Genomic DNA, 25,485 nt, shown 5'->3' with positions numbered 1-25,485 from the left:
TTGCATTCTTTGGAAGGAAGTCATTATGTGCAGCCCACACTTAAGGAGTGGGGATGCTGTATAATTTTGAATAAATATATTTAAATGGCATAACAGTTTAAAAATGTACCTGGACTTAGTGAAATTTTGTTTTTAATAAAAAGATCACCATTTAAATAAAACAGTAAGAAATGTACCTGCATTTAGAGATTCGGTTTGGCAAAAATTTTCCAGCTTTTTCTTATACTCAGTGTTTCAAGCTTTGCCATCGTGTTGCAGCTCTTAGATGTTCCTCTTTACCTGTGTTTTGTGCCATCTATTTGATACTCATTTTTGAGAGAAAATGAAAGGGAAATGTGGGAGATCATTAGTCAAAAACTCTTGAATAAAATTTGTTAATATTTTGATCTTCATCTATTGCTTTTCTGTACTTAAAAATATTATTTCTAAAATTGAGGGCTTAGTTGATATGTAAATTATGATTAGAGACCAGAACATTTCAGGACCCAAAATGATGAAGGGAAAGCACCTTGTCGGAAACCCCCATGACAAGATACCTCTCCTTGTAGTTCCCATTTGGCTGTTTCAATTATAAGGCTTATGTTAAAATTAGATCAGAATTTCCATCGTAGACTCTCAATTTCATAGTTGTGTAAATGCTGTATAAACTTGATTGTAAACAAAGGCGTTTAGTGACGGGCCTCGTGCAAAGCCTTAAAAAGAAAGCGTTATTCAGCTCAGAGGGTAGGAAATATATGTCTAGTTTCACATTTTAACTTGAGAAATTGTGAAGACAGGCTTTGATTCTAAAGGTGAGCTTAAAATTTTTTTCTTACGCTTTTCCAAATTTTCTACAATGAAGATGTATTTTATAAGAAAAAAACTAAATGAAAAATAATAAAACTAACTTGTTAAAATCTTCAGACTTAATTATATTTTGAAACAAAGGATCATTTTGACTGTTTTCCCAAAACTACTAGAACCTTAGAACCGTTTAACTCCATTTACCCTCTTTCACTTTTTGTGTTTTGTTGACTAGCTGAATTTTTCTAGTTCAGAGAATGAAAACAGTTTTTTCATGTGTCTATGTGTATATCTGCAATAAATTGCAGTGCTGGCACTGTGAAGACAGCTCAGTATTTGAATTCCAATAGCTTGTGAGTAGAAAAAAAATTGTTTTGTTTATCCACTCTTCTTGGGCTTATAAACTACATACAGAAAATAATTAGGTAGATTGAGCAGTTCAAATTTTATAGGTAGGTATAGTCATTTCCTAGATCTGCTATAATAAATTACCACAAACTTGGTAGTTTTAAACAACGGAAGTTTATTCTCGTGGTTCCGGAGGCCAGAACCCGGAAATCAAGTTGTCGGCAGGGTAGGTTCCTTCTGGAGTCTCTGAGGGAGAGTGGCTTCCATGCCTGTCTCCTAGCTCCTGGTGATTGTTGGGAGCCCTTGACATTCCTTGGCTCGTGGACACATCACTCCAGTCTCTGTCTCCACCTTTACATGGCCTTCTTCCTCTCTGGGTTCTCTCTGAGTTTGTGTGTCTCAAATTTCCCGCTCTTTTCTCTCACACAGACACAGTCATTGGATCTAAGTCCAGGATGATCTCATCTGGAGATCCTTAACTTACCTGCATCTGCAAAAACTCTACTTCCAAATAAGGTCCCATTCACAGGTACAGGGGTTAGGAGTTAGACGTATCTGTTTGAGTGCCACAGTTCAACCCACTATGGTGAGTAAACCCCTTCCTGAATTTGCTAATAAGCACTGTAAAAGTAGTTTAACTAAATGGAATAATAGTTATAGAATCTGATTTATATGCATATCAATGTGATTCAGAATTTAGTTGCATGTTTACTTTCTCTTCATGTGGTTTGCAATTGATGTGGCATTCTTTTACTGTGAAATTAGGCTGTGCATATATGGACAAGCTGTAATTTGTGACTTTAAGTGGTGTGAGCAGAGTCTTAAATTCTATGAACATATGCCATTTAGCTCTTGACTTTTTTAACCTACATACTTGGGTATTTTTGTAAGATGGATGTTTATGTGGTTCATTTTGATATGAATCACGTTTGTCTCCACTTAAAAGAGTTTAAATTTATCCAGTGATCTAGTCCGATTTAAATTTGTGTGTCACAAGGAAGGATTTTATAGAAATTACCGAGAATTGCTGGGTGGATGAATGAGGTTAAATAATCAGAAGTTAGAAGGGTGGTCCTTGGTGTGAACAGACAGAGCCGCTTTCTGAGAAGTGCTGGCCTTGCCTCCTGGCATGTGGTTTGGAGAAACTTGAGTCAGAGCGTTCTCTCCTCGTTCTCTCCTATTTTGAGATGAAGGCCATGAGGAATTTAGTTCTTGTTGTTAGCATAAAGCAGCAGTGATAGAGGCTCAATAATGTGGTTTTTCTAAGTTTAGTTGTGCTATAGACCCATAGCCATAATGTCTGACAATGTAATTTTTAGAAACAATAAGCCTCTTCCCATCCACCCATTCCCTGTCCACATTAGCCTGTTTTGGTTTGTTTGTAGCACTTATTTAAAAAACGGTCATCTTTATTGTGCTTACTCATGTATTGTCTCCTCCACTAAAATTTAAGCTCCACAAGTGCCGGAACCCTGTCAGTTTTATTCTCATTCAGGACTGTCTCCCAGCTCCTGAGTAGTAAGTACTCAACAAATATTTGATGAATGAATGAACTTAATATATTGTGGACACTCTTGAAATCCATACATAGAGACTTTCCTTTTTTTTTTTTTATAGGAAGATTGGCCCTGAGCTAACATCTGTTGCCAAGCTTCCTCTTTTTTTTTTTTTCTCTCCAAAGCCCCAGTACATAGTCGTATATCCTAGTTGTAAGTCACACTGTTCCTCTATGCGGGATGCTGCCACACCATGGCTTCAGGAGCAGTGAGTAGGTCCGCACCCAGAATCTGAACCGGTGAACCCTGGGCCACCGAAGTGGAGTGTGTGAACTTCACCACTTGGCCGCTTATCCTTTTAATGGGTGTTTAGTGTTCTATAATGGATATACCGTAATTCGCTTAACCATTTCCTGTTATGGACATTTAGGTTATTAATAGTTTTTCACAATAACGAAGCTGCCTGAACATCTTGTTTGTATGTATGAATAGGTGAATATGTGTCTTTGGTAGTCGACAATGTTAATTCCCCTCATTTATAGCTATGTTCCTATAAAACAAGCACATTTAAAAATGTATTATTGAATTAATTTTCAAGTATAATTGACTTACATTTTCCTAAATATATTTAAAATGCTTTTATTTTTTATTTTATTATTTTCTTTGGTGAGGAAAATTGTCCCTGAGCTAACATCTGTGCCAATCTTCCTCTATTTTGTATGTGAGACACCACCACAGCATGGCTTGATGAGTGGTGTGTAGATTTGCGCCCGAGATCCAAATCCGTGAACCCTGGGCTGCTGAAGTGGAGGGTGTGAGCTTAACCACTACGCCACCAGGCCAGCCCTTAATTTTTTTTCCTCCTTGAATCCGTGGAAATCTTTTGCTACAACGTCTTAAAGGGGATTTTAAGCAATGTGTGTTACACACTGCTCTAATTGCCTCTGTGGGATGGATCTTGGCCAGCCCCTGTGAAAGGAAGTGTCAGAGCCCTTCTGCCCTTTGTGTTGCAAGACTGGGAATGGAAGGCGACAGCCAGTGTAGGATTAGATTAGAACATCACTCTCCAGTGGTTTTCATTTCACTGGGAATAAAATCCAAAGTCCTTACTGTGGCCTGCAAGGCCCTGCGGCCTCTCTGTTTTTTACCTCTCTCTGTTGTTTGTTCTCCTGTAGCCACACTGGCCTCCTTGCACTTCCTCAGACGTGTTACCATACTCTTACCTCACTGCCTTTAACTTCATGTTCTCTTGGCCTGGACTGATCTCCCCTAGAGAGCAGGGCTGCTCACTCCCTCAGTTGACCTAGGACTCTCTCCTCAATTGTTACATTGTCACCGAAGCCTTCTCTGGCCACCTTATGCAATATCGCATCCTCCTCAGTCTCTCCCGCTGCTCCCAACTCCCTTTGTTTTTCTTCGGAGTTCATATCTCCTCTGATGTATTCTGTGTATTTATCTGTTGATGGTCATCCCTCCAAAAATCTTCAAGCTCTGTGAGAGCCGGGTTCCCTCCTCGGCTCCTGAGCCATCGCAGGTGCTCGGTTAGCATTCGTAGATTGAGTGGGTTAGTGAGTAAACCTAAGGAAGGTTCACGTGGAAGTTTAAAAGTTTAGTAGAAGTTGGGCTGTGAAAATCACTACCCCTCTTCCGTCTAGTTTTGCTTCTACAGACTATTCTCTGCTCTCAAAGGGACGAGAAATGAAAATTGGCTTTAGGATATTCGCAGGTAGCACTGGATAGAGGGGAAAGGAAACGAAAAAGGAAGTAGCAGCCAGGCTGTGGGGAGCAAAAGTTATGGCTAGAAGTGCGTTGGTCAGCCGCCTGCTTACGGGGCAGCCTTTCGGTTCTAAGTTTGGAGAGGAAGAGAATCGATTTTGAATGTCCATTTTGAGCCAAGCATTGTGCTGGGTGCTTCACAGTGTCATTTCATCTTCACAATAGCCCTTGCAGATAAGAATCATTATGGCCATCTAATGGGTCAGGAAATTGAGATTTAAGAGATTAAATAACCTTCCCAAAACATGTAGCATTTACTAGGTGGGATGGCCAGGTCTAACTGACTGCAAATCCATGCTCTTTCTTCTTCTTACTTTGTAGTACCTGAAGGGGGATTCCGTGTATAGCAATAATTTACCTTTCACATGGTGGTCTACAAATGTCAGAAAATTTTTGTCTATCTTATTTGACTCCTTATAACAAACTTGTGGAAGTAGCTCTGGCCTCAACTTTACAGGTATAGAACTTGGTGTCACTCATGTGATTTGCTGCTAGTTCTACAGCTGGAAAGCAGCAGGAGTTAGGGCTTTAAGCAAACCTTCCTGACTTAAAATCTGGTGTTCTTTCTCCTACACCCCAAAGGTAAAACAAAGAAATTTTTGATAGCACCTACAAATTACATTTGACACACCTTAGGAGCTAAATATGTCATCATAAAACTAGAGCTGGAGTCTTTTAAGAGATCATAAGGAGCAAATTCCTCCTTTACAGCCAGAAGCCAGGAAAGAAGTTGACTCATCTGGAAGCACTTGTCTAGTTGCAGAGCTGGGGCTGGAATCGAGGTTTCCTCACACGCCTGTGCTCTGCTTTTGTTACTACAGTTTATATTTAATCTCTCTAGGTCTTCCCCCTTGGTTCCCTCTTTCATTCACATGTTTCAGATTTCAGAACCTACAAAAAATTTCCCTCCCACTCATACCTCCCAGCAACCTGGTTCTTTCCACAGGTAGTCGGAATTAATCACTTTCTTGTGTATCTTTCCAGAGATATTTTATGCACATAAAGCAAATATGTAAACTGTGTGTATTTATTTAACAATATATCTTGCAGATTACTCCATATTAGTACATAAAGTCATGTTTTTATAATGGCTCATTCATAGTGAATGAATGGTTCATAATTTAACTAGTTATTTACTGAAGGACATTTTAAGTTGTTTCCAGTCTTTTAAATTAAAAACAGTTCAATAATGAATGACCTTGCACATGTCATTTCTCATATGTGCAGATGTGTAAATAGGATAAACTTCCAGAAATAAAATTGCTAGATCAAAGAGTATATGTTTTTGTATTTTTTTATGTTACCATACTTACACCTTTATTCTTAATGTAGAAGTGGAGTGTTTTCACTTTGAATGAAACTGCTTTTAATTAAAAGTTTGGCAGTAGCAGTTTATAAGTTAAAAATTAATTTATTTTAGGAAGAACAGGATTTCTTTTTTGAACTGGTGTGTACTGTGTGCTTCGATGTTAATATGACAGGTTAAAGAAAGTGTAATGGAAGCAGTATTGCTTTAGAGCCAGTCTTGAATTTGGATCCCAGTTCCATCAACACACTGACTTGATGGCTTTTGGCAGGTCACTTAACCACTGAGCCTCAATGATCTCATCTGTAAAAGAGGGAAAGTAATACCAGCCTTACAGAGTTGTTGTCAAGAACTACTGTTATTTCATTGATTCTTAAACATACATTTTTCCTCCTACATTTTAGTATCTCTGATATTAGGATGCTTCAGAATCAAAGATACGCCATAGTTGTTTTGACGCTTTTTTCTTTCTTGCCACATAAAGTAATTATGGTCTTGCAATTGATGGCATCTTAGAATTGATGAAGTAAGGTGATTCCACGTATTGGCACAAGTGAACTGTGCTAGGGTGTGGTATAGGCAGAGGAAATTCAGTGTGATCGAGAAAATTCAGAATTGGGGTGGGAGTGGATGGGCGCTAGAGGAGTGGGTATAGCAATGGAAGTTTTGTTTAGGCAAGCAGTCAGCACAGCAGACCTACCACATGGCAGGAGGATAGTGCAACTGGTTGATGGAGCACAGGAGCAGACATTACCCACAAGTCTGGGTAGTGGAACATGGAATTATGGCCAATTGTTGGTGAGTGACAGGACCTTGGCCCAGGGTTGATATTTAGGAACTATGTACTAATTTATGGCAGGAAGACTTAAAAATAATGAGACTATGGGAGAAAATGTTTGCAAATCGTATGTTCTTATGAGGAATTTGTATCCAGAATATACAGAGAACTCTTATACTCAGCAATTAAAAGACAGCCCAATTTAAAAGTGGGCAAAGATTTGAATAGACCTTTCTCCAAAGAAGATATGCAAATGGCCAACAAGCACCTGAAAAAAGGCTCAATATCCTATTAAGTAAGTGCCAGTCAAAACTACAAGGAGATATTACTTTACATCTACTAGGATGGCTAGAATCAAAAAAAAGAAAACGTTCAATAACAAGTGTTGGCGAGGATATTGAGAAATCAGACTTCTCAGACACTGCTGATGGAAATGTAAAATGGCAAAGCCACTTTGGAAAAGAGTTTATCAGTTCCTTTGAAAGTTACCATAGAGTTACCATATGATCCAGCAAGTCCACTCTTAGATATAAGCCCAAGAAAAAAGACAACATATGTTCACACAAAAGGTGGTACATGAATGTTCATGGCAACAGTGTTCATAATAGCCAGCATGTGTGAAAACAAGTCAGATGTCCGTCAGTCGATGAATGGATAAATGTAGTGTGGTATATCCCTATGATGGCGTATCATAAAAAGGGATCATAAGAAGAAGAAGAATGAGAAGTCCTGATACACGCGGCAACATGGATGAGCGTTGGAAACATTATGCTAGGTGAAAGAAGCCAGACACAAAAGTCCACATATTGGATGATTCTGGTTATATGAAGTGTCCAAAGCAGGCAAGCCTGTAGAGACAGAAAGTAGGTTGGGGGGTTAGTGGCCCTAGGGATGAGAGGGGGTGGCGGAAATGGGAAATGACTGCTGGTGAGTATAGGGTTCCTTTTTGGGGTGGTGAAAATATCTTGAATTAGATAGTGATGATGAGTGCGCAACCTTGTGAATTACTAAAAACTATTGAATAGTATACTTTAAGTGGGTGAATTTTATGCTATGTGAATTATATCCCAATAATGCTCTTGAAAACAAACAAAATGGGGCCCTGGTTCTAGGAAAGGCCTGGATTACTTACTTAGCAGATTATCAGTATAAGAAAAGAGTTCAGAGTCAGAGAAGCCCGCTTAGAGGAGCTGGAACACGTGTTGATTGGTAAAGTCTGTGAGAAGAGGTAGGAGAAATGGTGATGTTGGGGTTTGGGGATAAAACAGAAGCAGTTATCAGCACTGTAGTTTCATACCAAGGTCGGACGAGTAACAGAGCTAACTATCCTGAGACTCTGAATGTGGATCTCGTACTGGTTGAGACGCCTCCTGCCTGAAGTCAGTATTGGCTCTCGGGTCTGTGTGGTGGGGCTGAGCCAGCAGAGAGGAACTAGGGGACCCCAGTGTGGGGGCGACCCTGACATGGAGAGGAAGGGTGCAGAGATGGGACCCAGGTTAAGCCTGGACGGTTGCATGCACCTAGAGGTCGGGGGCTGTCTTGTTCATGTAAAGTTCCTCACGGAGGCTAGCCTTCTGTTGTTTAGGCAGCTTTGGTTCACATGAGGCAGAGAGAAGGAAGGCTAACTTAGCTAGGGTAATAGCTATCGGGATGGAAGGGATGGGGTGGATATGGAAATTCCCCAGGAGTGCAAGGTTCAGTCAAGGCAAGAACTGAAAGACACAGTAAAGACTTGTGCCTTGGTGTGAGAAAGGGAATGTCCTGGGATTTACTCAAATTTCCCATGAGGATGGTGTGAGATATTTATTAATGTCCACGTATAATACACAGTTAGGCTTATGGCCCTCGCTGCTTATTATTTCTTTCTGTACCAATTATCGTTGTGCTTTTAAAAAATTGTTGATTCTTATCTTTAAAACTTTATATGTTATCTGTTGAAATAAGACTACAATAATTGGGGGATGAGAGCAAACAACTATTAACTTCAAGCAAGGAGAATAAACTTTATCACGCTACATGATAGAGGCCACTGGCTTATTGTTGCTCAGTGGTTTCTAAATATGCCAGCTCCAGAGGATGGATTTGTAGTTATGTAGGCAGTCCTGAGTTAAGCTCGTCTTACCTGCACATGGTTCGTATATATGAGTCGTGGCTGTAGCCATGGCGGGCCCCTTTCCTCTTACGGTTTTCAAAATCACTCCACAGATATTATGAAACTAAAAATTTTTATGTGATCTTGTCCACCCAGTACTTAGTTTGACAAGTTGTAGTAGGGTTGTGCAGGGAGGGGAAAGAGGGAAATCTTTCTCTTGTCTTCTTTCCTTTTAAAGCCTGTGGGTTTGGAAGGATAAAAGCTGTGAAGAGGAAGCTGCAGCTCCTTCAGGGAGCTGACATCATGAAATGGTGGTGTACGCCCTGAGCAATTTTCCCTTCACAAAGTCTAAAGCTTTTCTTTTTCTTTTTGACTTTTGCTGAAAATGTTACTGAAGATCCATTTTGGGTTAGAATTTCTGCTTTTTAAGAGAACAAGCATCTCTCAAAGGTAGGGTGAGCTGCCTCATGCTGCAGCGTGCTCTGATTCAGACCTGGGCGAGATCTGACTTTCCTGTGAGTTGTGAGTCTTAATTAGAGAGTGGAAGGGACACTGGGGAGAGAGCGAAGTGGTTTGTCCCAGGAATGCTCTCAAGGCTAAAGCTAGGGTAAGAGGGTAGTATCGGAGAGTTGGGGCAGGATGAGGAGGCTGGGGTGTACAAGGGGTGCCCCAGAGACAGCCTGTCCCTCCTTTTAAGTCTAGCTTAGGCCTGGCTTTGTGCTCACAAAGGAAACAGAATTCTCTTTGCATTTCTTCTTGGGCCAAACGTCTCTGCTTCAGAGGTTAGCGCTCAGGGTTAATACTGGCTCAGGACCATATTTCAGCAGTAGCTTTTGTGGTCTGGCCTATGGATCTAAACACAGATTAGAACAATTTTTCCCTGGGGAAATGAGCACCAAATAACTGACTTAGAAACAAACTTCTGTAATGGAACCAGTTTGTAAGTTGACTTTGTACTGTACTTTTTCTTGTTGCATACCAGGCCCATTGATTTGCAAACAGATACTTCACAAGAGGTGATACCTCATTGCTGAGATTGCACAGAAGTCATACAGAGGCCCATGGTGGCTTCAGACAGTCAGAGACAATTAGCACCATTGACTGAAGGCCTAAGTTTTGTTAAAAAGAAACTAAAAGGATTACTGGACTTGGTGAAGCTTTCATTATTCTGCTTAGAGCTCTGCAGGATAAATTATGGAGATCTCTGTAATTATACATGTTAGGTTAAATGAAATACTAATTTCAGTCAGGAAAAAATATGTACTCGAACGAAGGAATATAAAGCATATTGGAAACATTTGACATAAAAATAATGGAGGGTGTTGCCAGGAACAAAGGTTCTCTGTGACTTGACAGCTGCATTAAAAAGTGACACCAGGAGGAGCCCGGCTCTGGCTCACAGCTGCCTGAGTTGCTGCAGACTTCTCCAGTGTTACCAGAGGAATTCGCACAGCTCTTGTTTTAGCAAATAGAGGCTACTGAGAGCTAACCAGGTCCTTATTGTGCTCTGGGAAATTAACTCCTAACTCCCATTACAATCTTCATAATTATTGGGGTTTCCAACAGCCAGTATTTTGAGGTTTTAACTGTGCAAGTTACCTTGCTTAACTCCAGGGAAGTTATAAAATCATGAGATAGGCCTTGGATACATCAAATCTAGTTGGACATATATAACAGGATTTTAACTGGAACTCTGTTTTTGTTTAGTTTCTCTTGAATTATTCTCTGAGTTTCTCTTGAATAAATTATTCTCTGAGAATAAAGTAATCGTTGCCTTGTATTCCAAGGACTTGCATGGAAAGTGGCCTTAAATTGGTTTTGCATGTTTAGTCCATACCTTATCTCCAAGAAATAAAAGTGAGAAGAGTTAAGGTTTCTGAGACTAGGATGTTTATGGAGAGAGCTGTTGATAGGCAGTGTGTTCTGTGTGCTTTCCCACCTCCACACATAGTGGAGAGGAGCCAAATGATGGGGGAAGCTCTAATAGAATCGTTTTGAGAAATTGACAGGTAGCCCCTTGGGTTTGGTGAGCATAAGGATGAATATGCGAGTCTGTGGATCCACAGCAGAGCAGAGAGAAAGAAGAGAGCTGTGTAGTTAGCAGTCTGCACTTGGAAAGGTAATAGTGTTTCCCTGAGCTTCTGGATAGAACTAGCTTAAAGCCTTCTAAAAAGGGACAGTGTGTATGGCCACGTAGTCGATGATGTGAGCCACGAGGAGGTACCCATGGAAACCCCAAGGATTGAGAGTTGGAGGTGTAAATGGCCAGGTCTCACTCAAGTCCTGGGAGTTGTACGTGGAGGGTCCCACCTGGGCTCTCTTACAGGAAACCCACAGACCCTCGTGAGAAAGTTACCATGGACATCAGATTTCATTGGTGTGACCTTTTCAACCCCCTTACCTCTCCCCACTCCTTTAGCTTCAAGACTGGCGGAGCCAGAGACAGCTTTGTGAGGGTAGAAGAGATGCAGAAGAAGATAGGGAAAGAGAAGGTGACTGGTGTAACCCCCCCCCCACCCCCCACCCCTACCTAGTCCAAGACTTCGCAGCTCTCTCTAGGAAGGGGAGAAAGATGCTTTAATTTAGATGAATACTAACGCAATTAGGACACTGTACTATGCGTCTTAATTATTGAAAGCACAGTGTTCTGGGCCTGAAAGTACTTGAACAACTATTTATAATCAAAGAATGATTGGAAAAAGTTAGGAGACTTAACTTAGATTTCATTCAGGAGCAAGGAAAAAAAGGCTTGCCCACAGAAGGGCTTTGGAGAAAAGTTTTATCGTTATCGCATGTTGGGTTTGGCTCAGTGTGTCATTTATACATTCATATATACGCTTACACGGAGAGAGAAGCATTTGTGCAAGGACATTCTAAGTGCCAATCACATGGTATACATACAGCTTGGTATAATGATTTTTCCAAATCACAAGTCTTACCAAGAAGATAGAATATATAAAGCTGGGAAATTCCAGACTATGGTCATGGTCACCTTAAGGGTAAGAGGAATTCAGATTATGCTGAGCTCGTTTTCTGGTTGGAGTGTTGAAGGCCTTGGGAAGAAAGTAAGGTGTGCTTAGGGCTTCGTTAGCTGTAATTTAAGGGCCTACCGTGCCTTGTGGGCTGTGCTTTGTATATAGTAATTTGACTTTTCACAACAATCCCGCAAGGTTGGTGTTAACTTCCATCAGACAAGGAAACTGGGGTTCAGACAGGTTGAATGAGCTGCTCTAGTTTCCTTCCCGCAGCTAGTAGAAGTGGTAGAGCTGTATCCTGGTCTGGCTGGCGTACCCTCAGGCTCTTTCCACTGGGCCTGCTGCCTCCCCAGGCGGCCCCACGCTGCAAGATGCAGTGTGGACAGGGGATAGGGTCAGCGAGCGCTCCGGGTCCACGGGAGGAGGGTGGGGCACACACAGCACTCCCCGGTGATGGCAGCTCTTGATCCTGTGGGGCGGCTTTGTAAACCGCCCCCCACCCTCCTCCCGAGCTTGGGATCAGACGTGAATTTAAATTGTAGTTCTCCTACTTAGTCGCTGGGCGCCCTTGAAGAAGTAACAGTTCTTCTGTGCCTCACTTTAAAAAATCTGTAAAAGGGACTGTCTATCTAAAAGTTCGTTGTGAAGATTAAATAAGAAAGTATATGCAACATTAAATAATGTTCAATGTTATAAACTGCTTGTCACGTGGTGAATGCTCAATAAATGTAAACTGCTGTTATTGTAATTGAGGATACTTCATTTGGTTATGGGAGCGATGGGAGCAGGAATGGAGGGTAAGTGAGGGTGCTTTCCTCCAGACGGGCAGGGTAAGCAAAGCCGAAGGAGCCACTGGCCGAGGAGCCTGGGAATTTTGATTTCAGTGCTGGGTCTGCCGACCAGGTGCTGCTGAAGCCGTAGGCGAGTCGCTTTAGCCCTGACGGAATCTTTGCCCTCACGGAGCTTGTGTTCTAGTTGGTTGAGGGAAAGATGGACAGTAAAAGTATAAAACATAAGAGAGAGAGATATGAGAGAGAAGAGAAAAGATAATTGGAAAATATTCTGACCAAGAAAAAAAACAATTCAGGCTCCTAGGGGAGTTGGTCGTGAGTAGAGTGAGGTGAAAGCTCACAGGTAAAAAGGATCCCTTATCTTCTTCCCTTGATTTGACCCTTTCTGTAGTACTTATGTGCTACCACCAGATTGAAAAATAAGAATTTTAATAGGAAAATTATAAAATACGTGCAAAAGTCGAGAGAGTAGTGTGATATACTCGTATACGCGTTGCTCAGATTTCATAGTGGTCAGGGGTTTGCCTGCACTTGTTTCAGTTCTTCCCTGCCTCTGCCCTGCCCGCACCCCGTGTTTTTAGTGCACTCCTGAGGCGCTCCTGAGAAGCGTGTGTGCTCCTCAGGTGGACCTTAGCTCTAGCCTCCTGCCCTATTCACAGGCAAGGGTGGTGGGCGTAACCAGTGTGCTGGGTTCACTGTTTCCCAGCATCTCCGTAAATCACCCTCCCAGTGTGCAGATCAGGCGCCACGCTGTGGCAGTGCCGGGGAACTGCAGTTTTGCCAGGAGCTTGGTGTCAGGAGAAAGTGGGTTGTCACTCTTGCCCATTGAATGCAGAAGTTGTGTCAGCTCTTTCTCTTTCCTCCCCTTCCCCCTTCTTTTCCTCCTTAGGGCCACTTCTTTGAATGGGAAGATAGTGAGTTGGCAATTCTTTTAGGCCAGCAGAGCTCCTGTTGTGCAATCTAGTGGCATATAATCAGAAATAACATTCTTGCTATCACAGCATAATACTCTTGCATTATTAAGGGCTTATCAGACCAGATTTTATCAGGGGAAATAGATCTCCCTGTCTCAATGGGGTTGCTTCCCAAATCCTAAACTTTTCTCTGTAACTCTTAGCCATGTAAAGAGACTTCAGTCCATTTGCCCATCGTGCTGCCTGGAAGCGCTTTGAAAAGACATATTCCCTTTTTTTCCGGCTAGGATCCTGCTCCATGCATCCTTTCACATGATACGGAGAAAGCACATTACTGTCTCTCCCCCCACCCTCCCCGCCCCAATTCCCCCTCCATATGTTTTGAACTCTTCATTCGGCTCTCCTTTCCTGCCCTGGCCTGAGCCTCTACTGTCTTCCACAGTGCAGTACTGTGCTTGTTTTTTTCTTGCTTCTGCTACAGAATATCCTCTCTGGGCTGTCCTCGGTAACTTTTTCAACTTCAGGAGAGAGACTGTTTTCTTTTCTGGCAGATTGCTGGGGCTCTGTGTTTATAAGTCACTGTACACGTAGTTCCCATGCATAACTGCAGTACTAACCTCTTTTTTTGTTGCGCTCTGAACAAGCAGGGTATTGGCATTTCACACTGTGTCTGTTCTTTGGCCAGTACATTTAACACTCCCCATTCCCCTTGCTCCCAATCATACCACAATTACTGGATGTTGTGTGAAAAGCAGTGGGCTCTGTGGATGGAGGGAGCTTGTCCCTATGATGCTCCATGGATAATTGTCGAACCAATGATGGAAACCAAGAGAGCAAGAGCAGTTGGCTGAAGGATGTCAAGTAGTGAGAAGTGAGGCTTCGAGTGGTGAACACCACGGGTCAAACTTAGAGGGCTTTGCATACTGTGTAAAGAAAGTGCTGAATCCCATAAGCAACAGGGAGCTATTTAATTTGATTTGCATATTTTATAGAGGGTAGAATTCTTATACGTACAAAATGCACAAATCTTAAATCAGCTTGATGAATTTTTACATATGTATATACCTGTGTAATTACTGCTTAGATCCAGAAAATATTTCCAGAACCCCAGATGGGAAGCTTTTATCTTGATTCACAACATTTTGGATACCAAGTCCCATGGTTGGTCTGTGGCGTAACTAGGATCGGAATTATTAAAGATGCTCCCAAGATTAGCAAGTCTTTTTACTTGACTAAAACCGCTAGTTCATACTATCTAACTGCATGACAAAAGTAATACAATGATTATTATGGTTAGCATTTATTAATCAGCAGCAGCGTGTCTTGGCACTTTATGTGGATTACTTCATTTTATTGGTTCCACAAGGTTTTGTTACTGTCCTGTTTTACAGATGCCGAAGGTTAGAGAGGTCAAGTAATTTGCCTCAGATACCATAGCTAGAAAGTAGCAGTTAGAATTAAATCCAGGACTGTGTCCATCAACAGACACTGGTTTCTTGTTGGTGGTCTGCTGCCTCAAATATCTGGTACCCAAGTTTATGTAACAAAAATATTGTCTTTGTGGTGGGCGGCGGCATTGTATTTATTACCTGCACACAATGAATGTTCTTTTTAGGTATATTCTGACCTGTGGCTTATGAGAGTTGTGAGAGGAAGAGGGTGGACAGTCAGGCCCGAGTCGATGTTCCCCAGGTGGATCTTCGTGAGGGAGGAAGACGACTCAGTGAGGATGACTCTTTAACATGTAGCGAGAAGACGACGGTCTCTGTAAACAAATTATGAGAGCAGGATACAATGAAGATGAAATATAGACCTACGTATCCAGAAATTTGTCTTAAAAATTAGTGTGAGTGGAATAAATGCATGTCAGTGTTAGCAAATTGGCAGAATTCTTACAACATTAAGATTGTGTTTCAAAAGCTAAGATATCCAAAGAAAATATGAAACTTCCACAGCCATTAAAAGGAAAAACTATTTTAATGGGCCTCAAAGTTGTTTAAACCAACAATCTTTTGTATGTATTAATGTCTTAATCCTGTCTCACAATGCAGAACACCATCGCATTGAAAGAATTCCAGCTATTGTGCATGACTTGGACATTTGAAAAAATATCTTTAATATTTGTCCATTACTTTGTTCACAGACCGAGTGAGAGGGAGAGTGCAGCACATTTAGATGTAAACCGGGAGTAGTCAGTGAAATTCCGGTTTTATAAGATGAAAGCTTGGCAAGAAGTATCACATTGCTATAGAGAAACATGTTTCGGGAAACTAATCTTAAAGATATAAACAGCCTGCTTGATCCAGCTTGCTTGGTGAAAGGCTGTATGTAGTTGTAAGCTATTTAGAGTAGTGGGTACAAAGAATGTTGTTGCCAGTTGAGTTTACTTTTTAAAGAGGTGTGGGTGTCAAAAAGTAAGTTCAGGGTTGTTTTGATACCTGTTTATTTTTAAATGGGCGTGGGGTAGTGATGGAGATGGCTTTCTACTAAAAGCTGCTTCTGTTGGTAAATGTTTCTTTTATAGACTTTGTTTAATAAATCACACGTTTAAGTGAAACCATCAAAAGGGAAATAGGATTATGGATACTGAATTCTGTGATTAAAGTTAACCCTAAAATATGAATAAAATGTGGAAACTATCTTTCAAAAATAAAATAAATATGTAAAGTCGTGATAGCAGGCAGATGAGTATTGTGGTTCCCACCCTCCCCCTGCCAGGAGTTTCCTGTCCTACTCAGAGTGCCTGCTTCTCAGTAGCTTTTTGGTGTTTGCGTATGTCACCATGCGGGGGATGAGGGGTGGTTTCATTTAGGAATGCTGTGTCCCCGGAGCAAGCAGGTCCAGCTGCCAGGAACCCTGGCCTGAAAAGTGGCTGAAAAGCTTTGGTGCTGGTTCCTAGCATTAAACTCTTTCTCCAAGTCATTTCTTCAGATTTTGTAATGAACCAGTGGGAAAAACAGACTTTGGGGAACTCAGTCATGAGGGAGAGCAAAGGAGATGCTCAGAACAAAAGAAGGATGATGTCAGTGTCCTGGTTAGTGCCCTTCTGTAAGAAGGGGGAGATAAGTTCTCTCTCAGATGTTTGTTGCTGTTGTTTTCTTTTTAAAACGTTTTTTAAAAAGATTGTGAAAGGTAATACATAAACAAGTGGTTCGCTAAGATTCTCCCCTTCTTGCTCTGCGACCTGAACTGTCCTTTCTTCTGGTGATGGTTTTAGAAGATAACACTTGGAGGCTTTGCTAATAGAAGAAGAGAGAAATAGAAGTTAAAATTAAAAAAACAACAAAAATATAAGTGAAAGTTTGAGATCCTTGCAAATGAAAAAAATCCTGAAATCGTGTTTCCTTATGATAATACATAAGGCAGCTGAAAGACTTAAGACAAGGTGTGAGAAAAGAAGGGGGGAAAAGAGGATGGGGATGGAATCTTCCAGGCCTCTTTTTGTTATCTCCATTTGTTTCAGACTGCTTTTTTCTTAGGACTGATGCTGACCATTGAGTTGCAAATAGACCTGAATTATAACTTACTGTATTCTTCTAGAATTTGAGATCTAGATTCTTAGGTATATGTAAGTTAATTATGAAAAAGAAAAACTACAGTAGGTCTTTTACAGTCTTCTTGCGTATTTCAGATATGAAGATTCAGAGATGTTTAGTACCTTTTCTCCACTTGGAAGCTGCTCTGCGTAGACTTCATTTAATGGGGAATTGACATTAGTAGGATAAACTTTAATACAATGAAAATATTTTGATTAATTCTGGATGAATGGGATCTGATAACATGACATGGGTACTTGGGTAGGCAAGTAAACATAAATTTTAAAATAAGGTTATTTTTCTTACAGTCCTATTTTGTAACGGATTATGATCCAACCATCGAGGATTCCTACACAAAGCAGTGCGTGATAGATGACAGAGCAGCCCGCCTAGATAGTAAGTGATCCTCCTTTATTTGATAGTTCACATGGCGTATTTTTACAAAGGAAGCTCTGATTTTTGCTAGGTTAAATACAGTTGAAATATGAGATGATCCTGACTATAAGCCCATCTCTTTCATTAGTTTTGATTGATGAATCTGCATATTAGGCAATTTAAATATTCCTTAGTAAATGTAATGTAAAACAATAATTGGATTAATTTTATTCTGGTGAAACTAGTCAGGTCATTGTATATACAAAAGCTTTAATATTGTTAGCTTGCTTAGAACATATAGTCCGGAAGCTTTAGCAAATAGTGTTGTGTGCTTGGCTATAATTCCACCTCTCCACAAAAGAAAGCCCTGCTGTTTTAACTTGTGTGATTCTTTTATTCGCAGAGATCAAGAAATACATTCGCACCTGCACTTTAAGTATGTTATTTGAGTGGTAGACCAAAATTTCTTCCTTAAATTTACAGGTGTCTTTTTCACTTCTTTCCACAGAGGGGATAAAACATCCAAGTGACTTCAGAGATTATCTCACTCCATCTGTCTAGATTTATTTGATATTTTTAACCTTGTAATTGGTATGCTAATATATTCTAACCGCAAAATCAACCTGTACTGATGAAGATAACTCTGAAACTGTCTGCCATTAGGATACATTTGTCTTTAGTCTTGAGAATAAAGTACTAAGAGGAGAAGGCCTTTTCTTTATTATGCTAAGAATGGTGTGCTCTTAAGGACCCGCATCCATTGGGCCTGCCCTTGTGGGGAAGCCATGTATAAAGTGAGAACACGCCCACGTTACATTTGTTGTTTTGTCTTTAGTTCTGGACACAGCAGGACAAGAAGAGTTTGGAGCTATGAGAGAGCAGTACATGAGAACTGGCGAGGGCTTCCTGTTGGTGTTTTCGGTCACAGATAGAGGCAGGTTTGTACCATGATTAAAACGTAGATCTGTTCATGTCTAGATGACTGTTTGATTGAATTTGGATTTTCTTATTCTCATAGACGAAGAAAAAGTAGTAAAGTACTCTGTGGGCCATGGGACTTGCTGAATTCTGATGTTTGACCAAATTGATGGATTTGTTTTTGTGTTTCTAGTTTTGAAGAAATCTATAAATTCCAAAGACAGATTCTCAGAGTAAAGGATCGTGATGAATTTCCAATGATTTTAATTGGTAATAAAGCAGATCTGGATCATCAGAGACAGGTGAGAAGGAGTTTTGCTATTGGGGAGCCACGTGTTTATAATCATGTAAGCGAACAATGTATTTCATAGAACAGTTGAAAGTGCCGTGATTAAAAAAGACGCTGAGTTTGGCACACGGGATTTTACAGAAGTCACGATAGTTAAGAAATGAAAAGGAAGTAGATATGGGGAAATTAAATTTTCACATCTTTTTACCTAGAACTTCAGTGGCCTTGATAAGCCTGAGAGTGTTTGTACCAGCTTCATTCACATGTTATGTCTTAGGTGACATTCCAAACTCTAATTTAGACAATCTTCATGTTATCCCTAAAGGCCTCATTTCTTCACTGTTAATGCTAAATTATGTTCATTTAGAGAATGGCTTTGATTTAAATTACAATATTTGTATTTTTCCTAAGTCCCGTTAATGACTGAGTTTTCTGTTAATTCTTCACCTGGGGTGGCTCTAACACCACTAACCTGCAAGAAGAGAATATTTTTAGTATTTAGTTGCAGACTGGTTTATACTCCCTTGTTTCTTTACTCACTTACTTTATATTTAATTTTTGAATTTGTGGTATATGTTGTTCACTCATCTTTTTATTTGGAAGGGGAGCAAGGTCAGGTGGAAATTAATGCAGCCTCTACATTATTTGGGGATTCTTGTCTTTATTTCTTTTGGGTCTTTAGCTTCTACCCCACATCTAGAATATAGTTGTTTAAATTGTTTCTTAACTTTTGCTTGTATTTAAGTTTTCTTTTGTTTTGATATAACCTTGTGTTAACAGATTCTTAAGATTTTGTTTGAAAGGGACAAACATCAGGAAAAATTTGTTGGTAAACAGCATTGAGGATGGCCTTCCATTTTGTAGTTAGCTATTTAAAGCGTAATCTTTGATTTGCTCTATTTGTAAAATTTTGTTGAAGGTAAACCAAGTTTAAAACATGGACTCAGAATGATTTTATTGTTCTAATGCTAAGATTTAGAAATATTTGCTGGTGATACTTGATGTAGAATAAATTTTAATGCTAGGTCTCTTTCAAATCTGAATTATCATAAAGTTAAGGTAAAGAAATTTGATCTTCACTTCAAACCAGTGTAAACTGTTTGAAATAATTTGGAATAATGGCATTGCTCACATCTTAAACCTACAGCAGACAGGCCATTTATTTTTTAATTTATTTTTGGGGGCCATTTCCTTCTGGGTTTCTGAACCTAATTATATTTATTAAAAATTGCCCACTGGAAGCTGCCTACTCCTTCCTAGTACTAGAAACACTTTCATGTTCGTTGAATCTGGGAAATAGTAGCAGGGTAGTTCTACAGTGAACCAGGGGTCTCTTTCCTGTCCTGTGCCAACTGCTCCACCCGCAAAGACTTGGGCCCTGATTGTGCACATATGTTTTTCTCAAACCTTTTCATGGTGGTAGCTCCAGTAAAGGAATAGGTGGAGGCCTGGGGTGAGGTGGAGGTCTCCTGTAGGGTGGGTGGTGGCAGGTTAGGGAGAGCAGGGGAGTGTATGCCCCCCAGAGCTAAACAGGGCCTACCGTGATTATCTGGGGGCGTAGCGGCTGTAGGAGTCATTTCTAAGTCATCTGTATATTGAAGAGTGCCAGAGCTTGGTGTGCGGCTTCCATCCATCTGCATTCAACGTACTGTATAGCACTTTGCCTTTGTTTTGTACCATAGGCTTGAAAAATTTTTCATTTAAGTCTTTTTCTTTTTATCAAAGTAATAGATTCTCAGTAAAATAGAAACAAGGTGGTGAGAGAAATATAGGGAATGATAAGTTTCGTATTTTCATCACCTTAAAGTTATGCAGTTAGCTTGTAGTAGGTTCTTCTGTATTTCTTTCTCTGCTTTGGACCATATACCTAGACATAAAGTATGTACATGCTGGAAAGCTCAGGTGTGTATATATCCAGGAGAGAAAGACGAGTGGCTGAAATCTGCTTCACTTTTTGCTCATTCCTGTAGATTCTACTCACTGAAGGAAAGGCACAAGGAAAAAATCCGTTCCTTCTCGTGCTTCGTTTTCTCTTTTGGTTCCTTCACCCCGGCACTCAGGCATGTTGGCTGCTCTCGCTTTAAAGTCATGACCACTGCCATGTGAGCCTTCAGTGCTGACTGGAAGGCCCAGGTTCCCCAGTCCCTTCATTTCCCACGTGTTTCAATGATGATTACTTTTTTTCTCGATCTTCAACTTACAACACTTTCTGCGCTTTCTCACTCTCAGCTGATAATGAGTGATATTTTCCTATTTCACTGAGAAATTTCTGTGTGTTCCCACCTCCACATGTCCTAACCTACGTGCACATCTACCCCACCAGCTCTGCTTCCCCCACTTACAGGGATAAGCTCTTCGCCTCTTCAGGCCAACCTCTCCAGTAGGTGCTGGGTCCTGTTCCTTCTCACCAGCTCACAGGCATCACCCCAGAAATCGTCCCATTTCTCTCCTACATGATCATCCCCATCAGCGTACATCCTCTCATAAAGATGAGTAACTCTCATCTTTAAAACAAACAGTAACTACAGCAGAGACTTTCTTAATCTGAGTTTTTCCTGCTCCTCCTATTAAGCGAAACTCCTTAAAAACACTATCTTCACTTGCTCTCTCTGCTTTCTTTCCTGCCTTTCCTGCTTGCATGGCTTCAGGCATGCAGTGCCCCGGTCAAGGTCAAGGTCACCACTTGCGCAGATGTCAGTAGCATTTGACACAGTTGCTTACACTCTCCTTTTTGAAACACTTTGTTTACTTAGTTCTGGGACACCATTCCCTACCCCTCCTGCCTCCTCCCTTTGTTGGCATTTCCTTATCTCTCGGGTGTCTTAAAGCCAGGTACACAGTCTTCTAGGCTCTGGATGTACAGACAACCATGCCTTACCTCCTATCCTTGAGGACCATACTCAGTGCGTTTGAAATTGAGATGCTATGCTAAAGGTTTTTACTGTTTTGAAGTCTTTCAGAATTTGAGGTCATGTTCTATAATGTCTTGGCATCCTAACTTGGTCTCCCAACTGAACCTGGATAGACCACAGGGACCCCGTAAAAACAACTTCTCCCTGTTCAGAAATGCTTGCGTTTTGGTCATCTCTCTTTAGGTTCTTAGTCAGTAACCAGTTGGGCTGGCTCTTGGTTGTTGACCCTGCTGGTTCTTTTCTGCCTTTGTCTTAGACACAAGCCTTTGGACTTTCTCTAGCTTCTAGCCTGTTTTCTCTTACGTAGCAAACGCCAGTTCCCCTTGTTCTTTGAATTTGTGGGTCAGCTCTGGGCATTCCTGCTGCTGACTCCTGAGACTCTGAACCCATCAGGGGAGATCAGCCAGAAAAGGCTTTGCTGCTCCCCTTTGACTTCCATATCTCTGTGGACTTGCTTCTTGTGCCCATTCATCCATCCACTCTTTATTGAACACTTTTTCCAGCACTGATGCAGAGCAGTAGAAAAAACAAAGTCACTGAAGTTTACATTAAATAAAGAAATCTATGAAATTTGAATGGTTGTTTAGTGTTACCACATACCTGGCCCCTTAGAGATACATTGATTATCTTGTTTATCCTGTCAAAGGTCTAGGAAGAAAACAGGTAAATGATTTGCTTGCCCTTGCTAAAATGTAAAAGTAGGTAAATATCACAGCACATTGATTCTAAAATTTAATACAGCAGTGTGTGGGTTTGGACTGTGGACTTCGTGATCTCTCTGATTTCAAGTTCCTTGTCATTGACTCAGCCCTGTCTAGAAATCAACTGTGTTTGCTTTTGTATTTTTACCCCATTTTCCTCCCCCAGCATACCTTAGCGTCCCCCTCTCCTTTTCCCCTTGTCAGGTGTTTAATTGCTAGTGGCCACCATTAATTTGAGAAAGGAACCCATTACACTTAAAATACATACCAAAGTGTACTAACCCCCACTCCTACCTGTCAGTACCTTGACCACACTGTGGCCCTGCAGCTTCCCGGGAAAAAGAACCACACTCTCCCCAAAAAAGACCAATAGAATAAGAGTCTTCTTCTAGCCGTAGCCTGTTGGTGCTGTGTCTGCATCTAAAAGGTTTGTAAACCATTGAATGTAGGTGCTGTGAGGGCTTCTCAGTTTTGACCGATTAATTTTGTTCCTTCTTTATCTTTAGCACATAGAACAGAGAAATGCTCTCAGTAATTTTTGCTGAGTAAATGAATCAGCATCAGTGAATCAAGATGTGTTATTAATTTGATGACTCTTTCTACATAATAGATACTTTTGAAAAACAAGCAAGTTTTGCTTCTGTAAACTCAGGTTATTCATTAACTCAACACATCTCTTATTGCCCATGTTGTGGTCTGTTCCCATTAACATTGCTCCTTGTTACTCCCATTTTGCACTACTCTGTTTGGAAATGTATAGCACTAGATAAACTCATATTATTGTGGATTTCTGCTAATATTCATTTGTGCGTTTGAACTGAGTCTCACTGGAGCTTCCCAAAGGAGATCTGTGGCTTTGTTGCATCAGATCGACCTCGGTAATTTGAAGCAAAACATTTCTGAGTAGCACTCAGACCTACTAAATGGGAATATCCAGGAGACAAGGTTTAGTGTTAGGCGTCTTTAGAAAATTCTCTGGGTTGGGGAACCTCTAGGAAATCCTTGTTTGTGTAGCTTTCAGTCTCCTGTTGAATTTTGGCTTCACAATGCTGCGGCTTTGTTCCATGTGGTGTTCTTTTTGTTTGCTTTGGTGGTGGCAGTGCTGTTTGTACTTTTTAGTTAAAATTATGCTATACCAGTGAGCTCAAAAGTAGCTTTATATGTGGTTAGAGATCTCTTGACCAGAAGTGTGTTTGCAAACTCTTATGACCTCAATTCCTGGAAGACAGTGATGTGAGACCATGCTTTAAAAATAAATGAAGCACATAAACAACCGTAGCAGTTTGGGATTGTTTTATCATCTAGACCATTAATTCATTAATTTCTCTTACTACTTATAAAGAATAACGTTATGCAGGAGGGACGGGGCAAGATGCCTTTCTGAAGAATAGTAGAGCAGAAAGACAAATAACAAAATTCTTAAGGATGTACGTTTTCCTCCCCAAATCAAATTTATATTAGTTAAGTAATTTATTGAGATTGACTTGTCTCAAGGTTTTGGTTTTTTCCTTATTATCTTTTCTTTTAATTCAAGATGTACCTATTTGATTGATCCTACTCTGTTTACTTAACATACGATGATTTAGTTGACTGCTGTGCACTCTTCTAGTCTCTGGGTGTGCAAGGACCAATATGTCTTACTTCCCCTAGCTGCAAAGGACATAATGATGGGAGACTGAGAAAACAAAGCCAGAAATTGTAGTGTAGTGTAGTGTGGTGTGTAGGAGTCACTACACGGGGTGATGGGCGCTCTGGGATGCTCTTCGGAAACCTCAGCACCCAGGGGAAGTTTCTGATTGATCGAGTCTTGAGGTATTGGTAAGAAACACATTAAGAGTATAGAGTTGGGAGAGAAGGGATGACATCCCAGGAAGAAGGAACAGAATTTGTGACAACATGGGGGTATTTTTGTGGGAAGGAATTTCTCATGTCAGGTTTTCTTGAAATAGGAATTGTCCTTTCTAAATTGGTGGCTCTGTGATGCTTTCTTTTCTTACTTGGATTCCTTGCTGTTGCTAATTGCTTACTTGATTTGATTGATTCATATTTCAGAACCATAGGCTTATGGTACACAGCTATTTTGAAAAGAGTCAGGATAAATTTAAAAATTACATAAACTCGGATATACCGTGCTATGGAGAACCTGCCTGCCACTCTTTTGGAACACAGTAGGCTTTTGTACACTGTTATGAAGTAATTATTAAATGTATATGCATCAATGTAATAAGCTAATGATACTGCATTGAGGTTGCTGACTTTTGAGAACAGAACATTAAATTGAGAGAACAAACTACCTGAAAGGATTAAAGGGAACAATACCTTGAGCTCAAATAGGGCCAGGAATAATTCATATTCTGGTCAGCCAGAGTGGAAAACTTCACTGCTCTTGCGCTGTCGGGGAGTTCGCTTGGCTGGGTTTTCTTCGGGTAGTGAGGCAGAATTAGACCTAAACGAAATGCTGTTGTGGTTCTACAAGGGGTTCCCAGACCCACCTCCAGTGTGCGTCTGTGCAGGCTTCCCCACACCAACAAGCAGTTCTCGGACGCCAGCAGGGTGTCTGAGAATTAACTCAGTTCTGAAACTATCTACCAGGAGATAGAAGCAATTCCACAGGCCACGGCTCAGGCCCACGAGATGACCCTCCACTGCAGGTGCCAGTCACCAGCCCAGGTTGTTACCCGTGCTTCTGACAGACTGGCTGTGAATCAGAGATTCCCACGACACCCTCCTCGGGTTCGATTCATTGCTAGAGTAGCTCACAGAACTCAAGAAAATCAGTTTACTCACTAGATTACTAATTTATTACAGAGGATATTAAAGGATGGGAAGCAACAGCCAGTGAAGAGATACATAGGGCTAGGTCCCAGACAAAGAAGCTTCTGTCCTTGTGGAACTTGGGGCGGGGCCCAGTGGCACTCTGGTTCCTCAACACTGGAAGCTCTCCAGAATAGGGCGACGAGCTGTCTTTGGAGGTTTTTATGGAGGCTTCATTATGTAGTCTTGATTGACTGTGTGACTGGCCATTGGCAGTTGATTCAACCTCAAGCCCCTCCTTCCCTCCCAGGAAATCAGGGAGTGGGGCTGAAAGTTCTAATCCTCTGATCACCTGGCTGGTTTTCCTGACAACCAGCCCCAACCCTTGGGTGGGGTCCGACAGTCAGTTCATTAACATAACAAAGACACCTTAGCCACTTTCCGCATTTAGGAAATTCCAAGGGTTTTGGGAGCTGTGAGCCAGGAACTATAGAAGACCACTACATATTTTCAAGAAATACATTTTGTTCATCTAAATGACCAACATATAGTTCTTACAAATCATAATATCGCAGGTACTGTATAACAAAACCTAAAGCACAGCCCAAAAGGATCAAACTGTTTCCAAGTAACTGCATCTCAGGAGAAAAGCTCAAGAATATATAGTGTTGATGCAAAGTAACCAGTAACCAGTCTATGGATGAGAGAAGTAAGGTGACCTTAACTTGAGCCAGGGGGAGG

General features: G+C 40.9%; 1 protein-coding gene across 3 annotated transcripts in view; it reads left to right on the top strand.

The window, feature by feature from the left end:
- RRAS2 (RAS related 2) overlaps positions 1 to 25,485 on the top strand; it is a 70,141-nt gene that overhangs the window by 36,509 nt on the left and 8,147 nt on the right. For all 3 annotated transcript variants that reach the window (XM_023646079.2, XM_070274808.1, XM_070274809.1), the window contains exons 2-4: positions 17,104 to 17,191; positions 18,006 to 18,108; positions 18,282 to 18,390. In XM_023646079.2, coding sequence (XP_023501847.1) covers positions 17,104 to 17,191; positions 18,006 to 18,108; positions 18,282 to 18,390 — 300 coding nt within the window. The remainder of the gene's footprint in view (positions 1 to 17,103; positions 17,192 to 18,005; positions 18,109 to 18,281; positions 18,391 to 25,485) is intronic.

The sequence above is a fragment of the Equus caballus genome, chromosome 7 (assembly GCF_041296265.1).
Source record: "Equus caballus isolate H_3958 breed thoroughbred chromosome 7, TB-T2T, whole genome shotgun sequence".
NCBI classification, from domain to species: Eukaryota; Metazoa; Chordata; class Mammalia; order Perissodactyla; family Equidae; genus Equus; species Equus caballus.
This window is presented reverse-complemented; position numbering and strand designations above follow the sequence as displayed.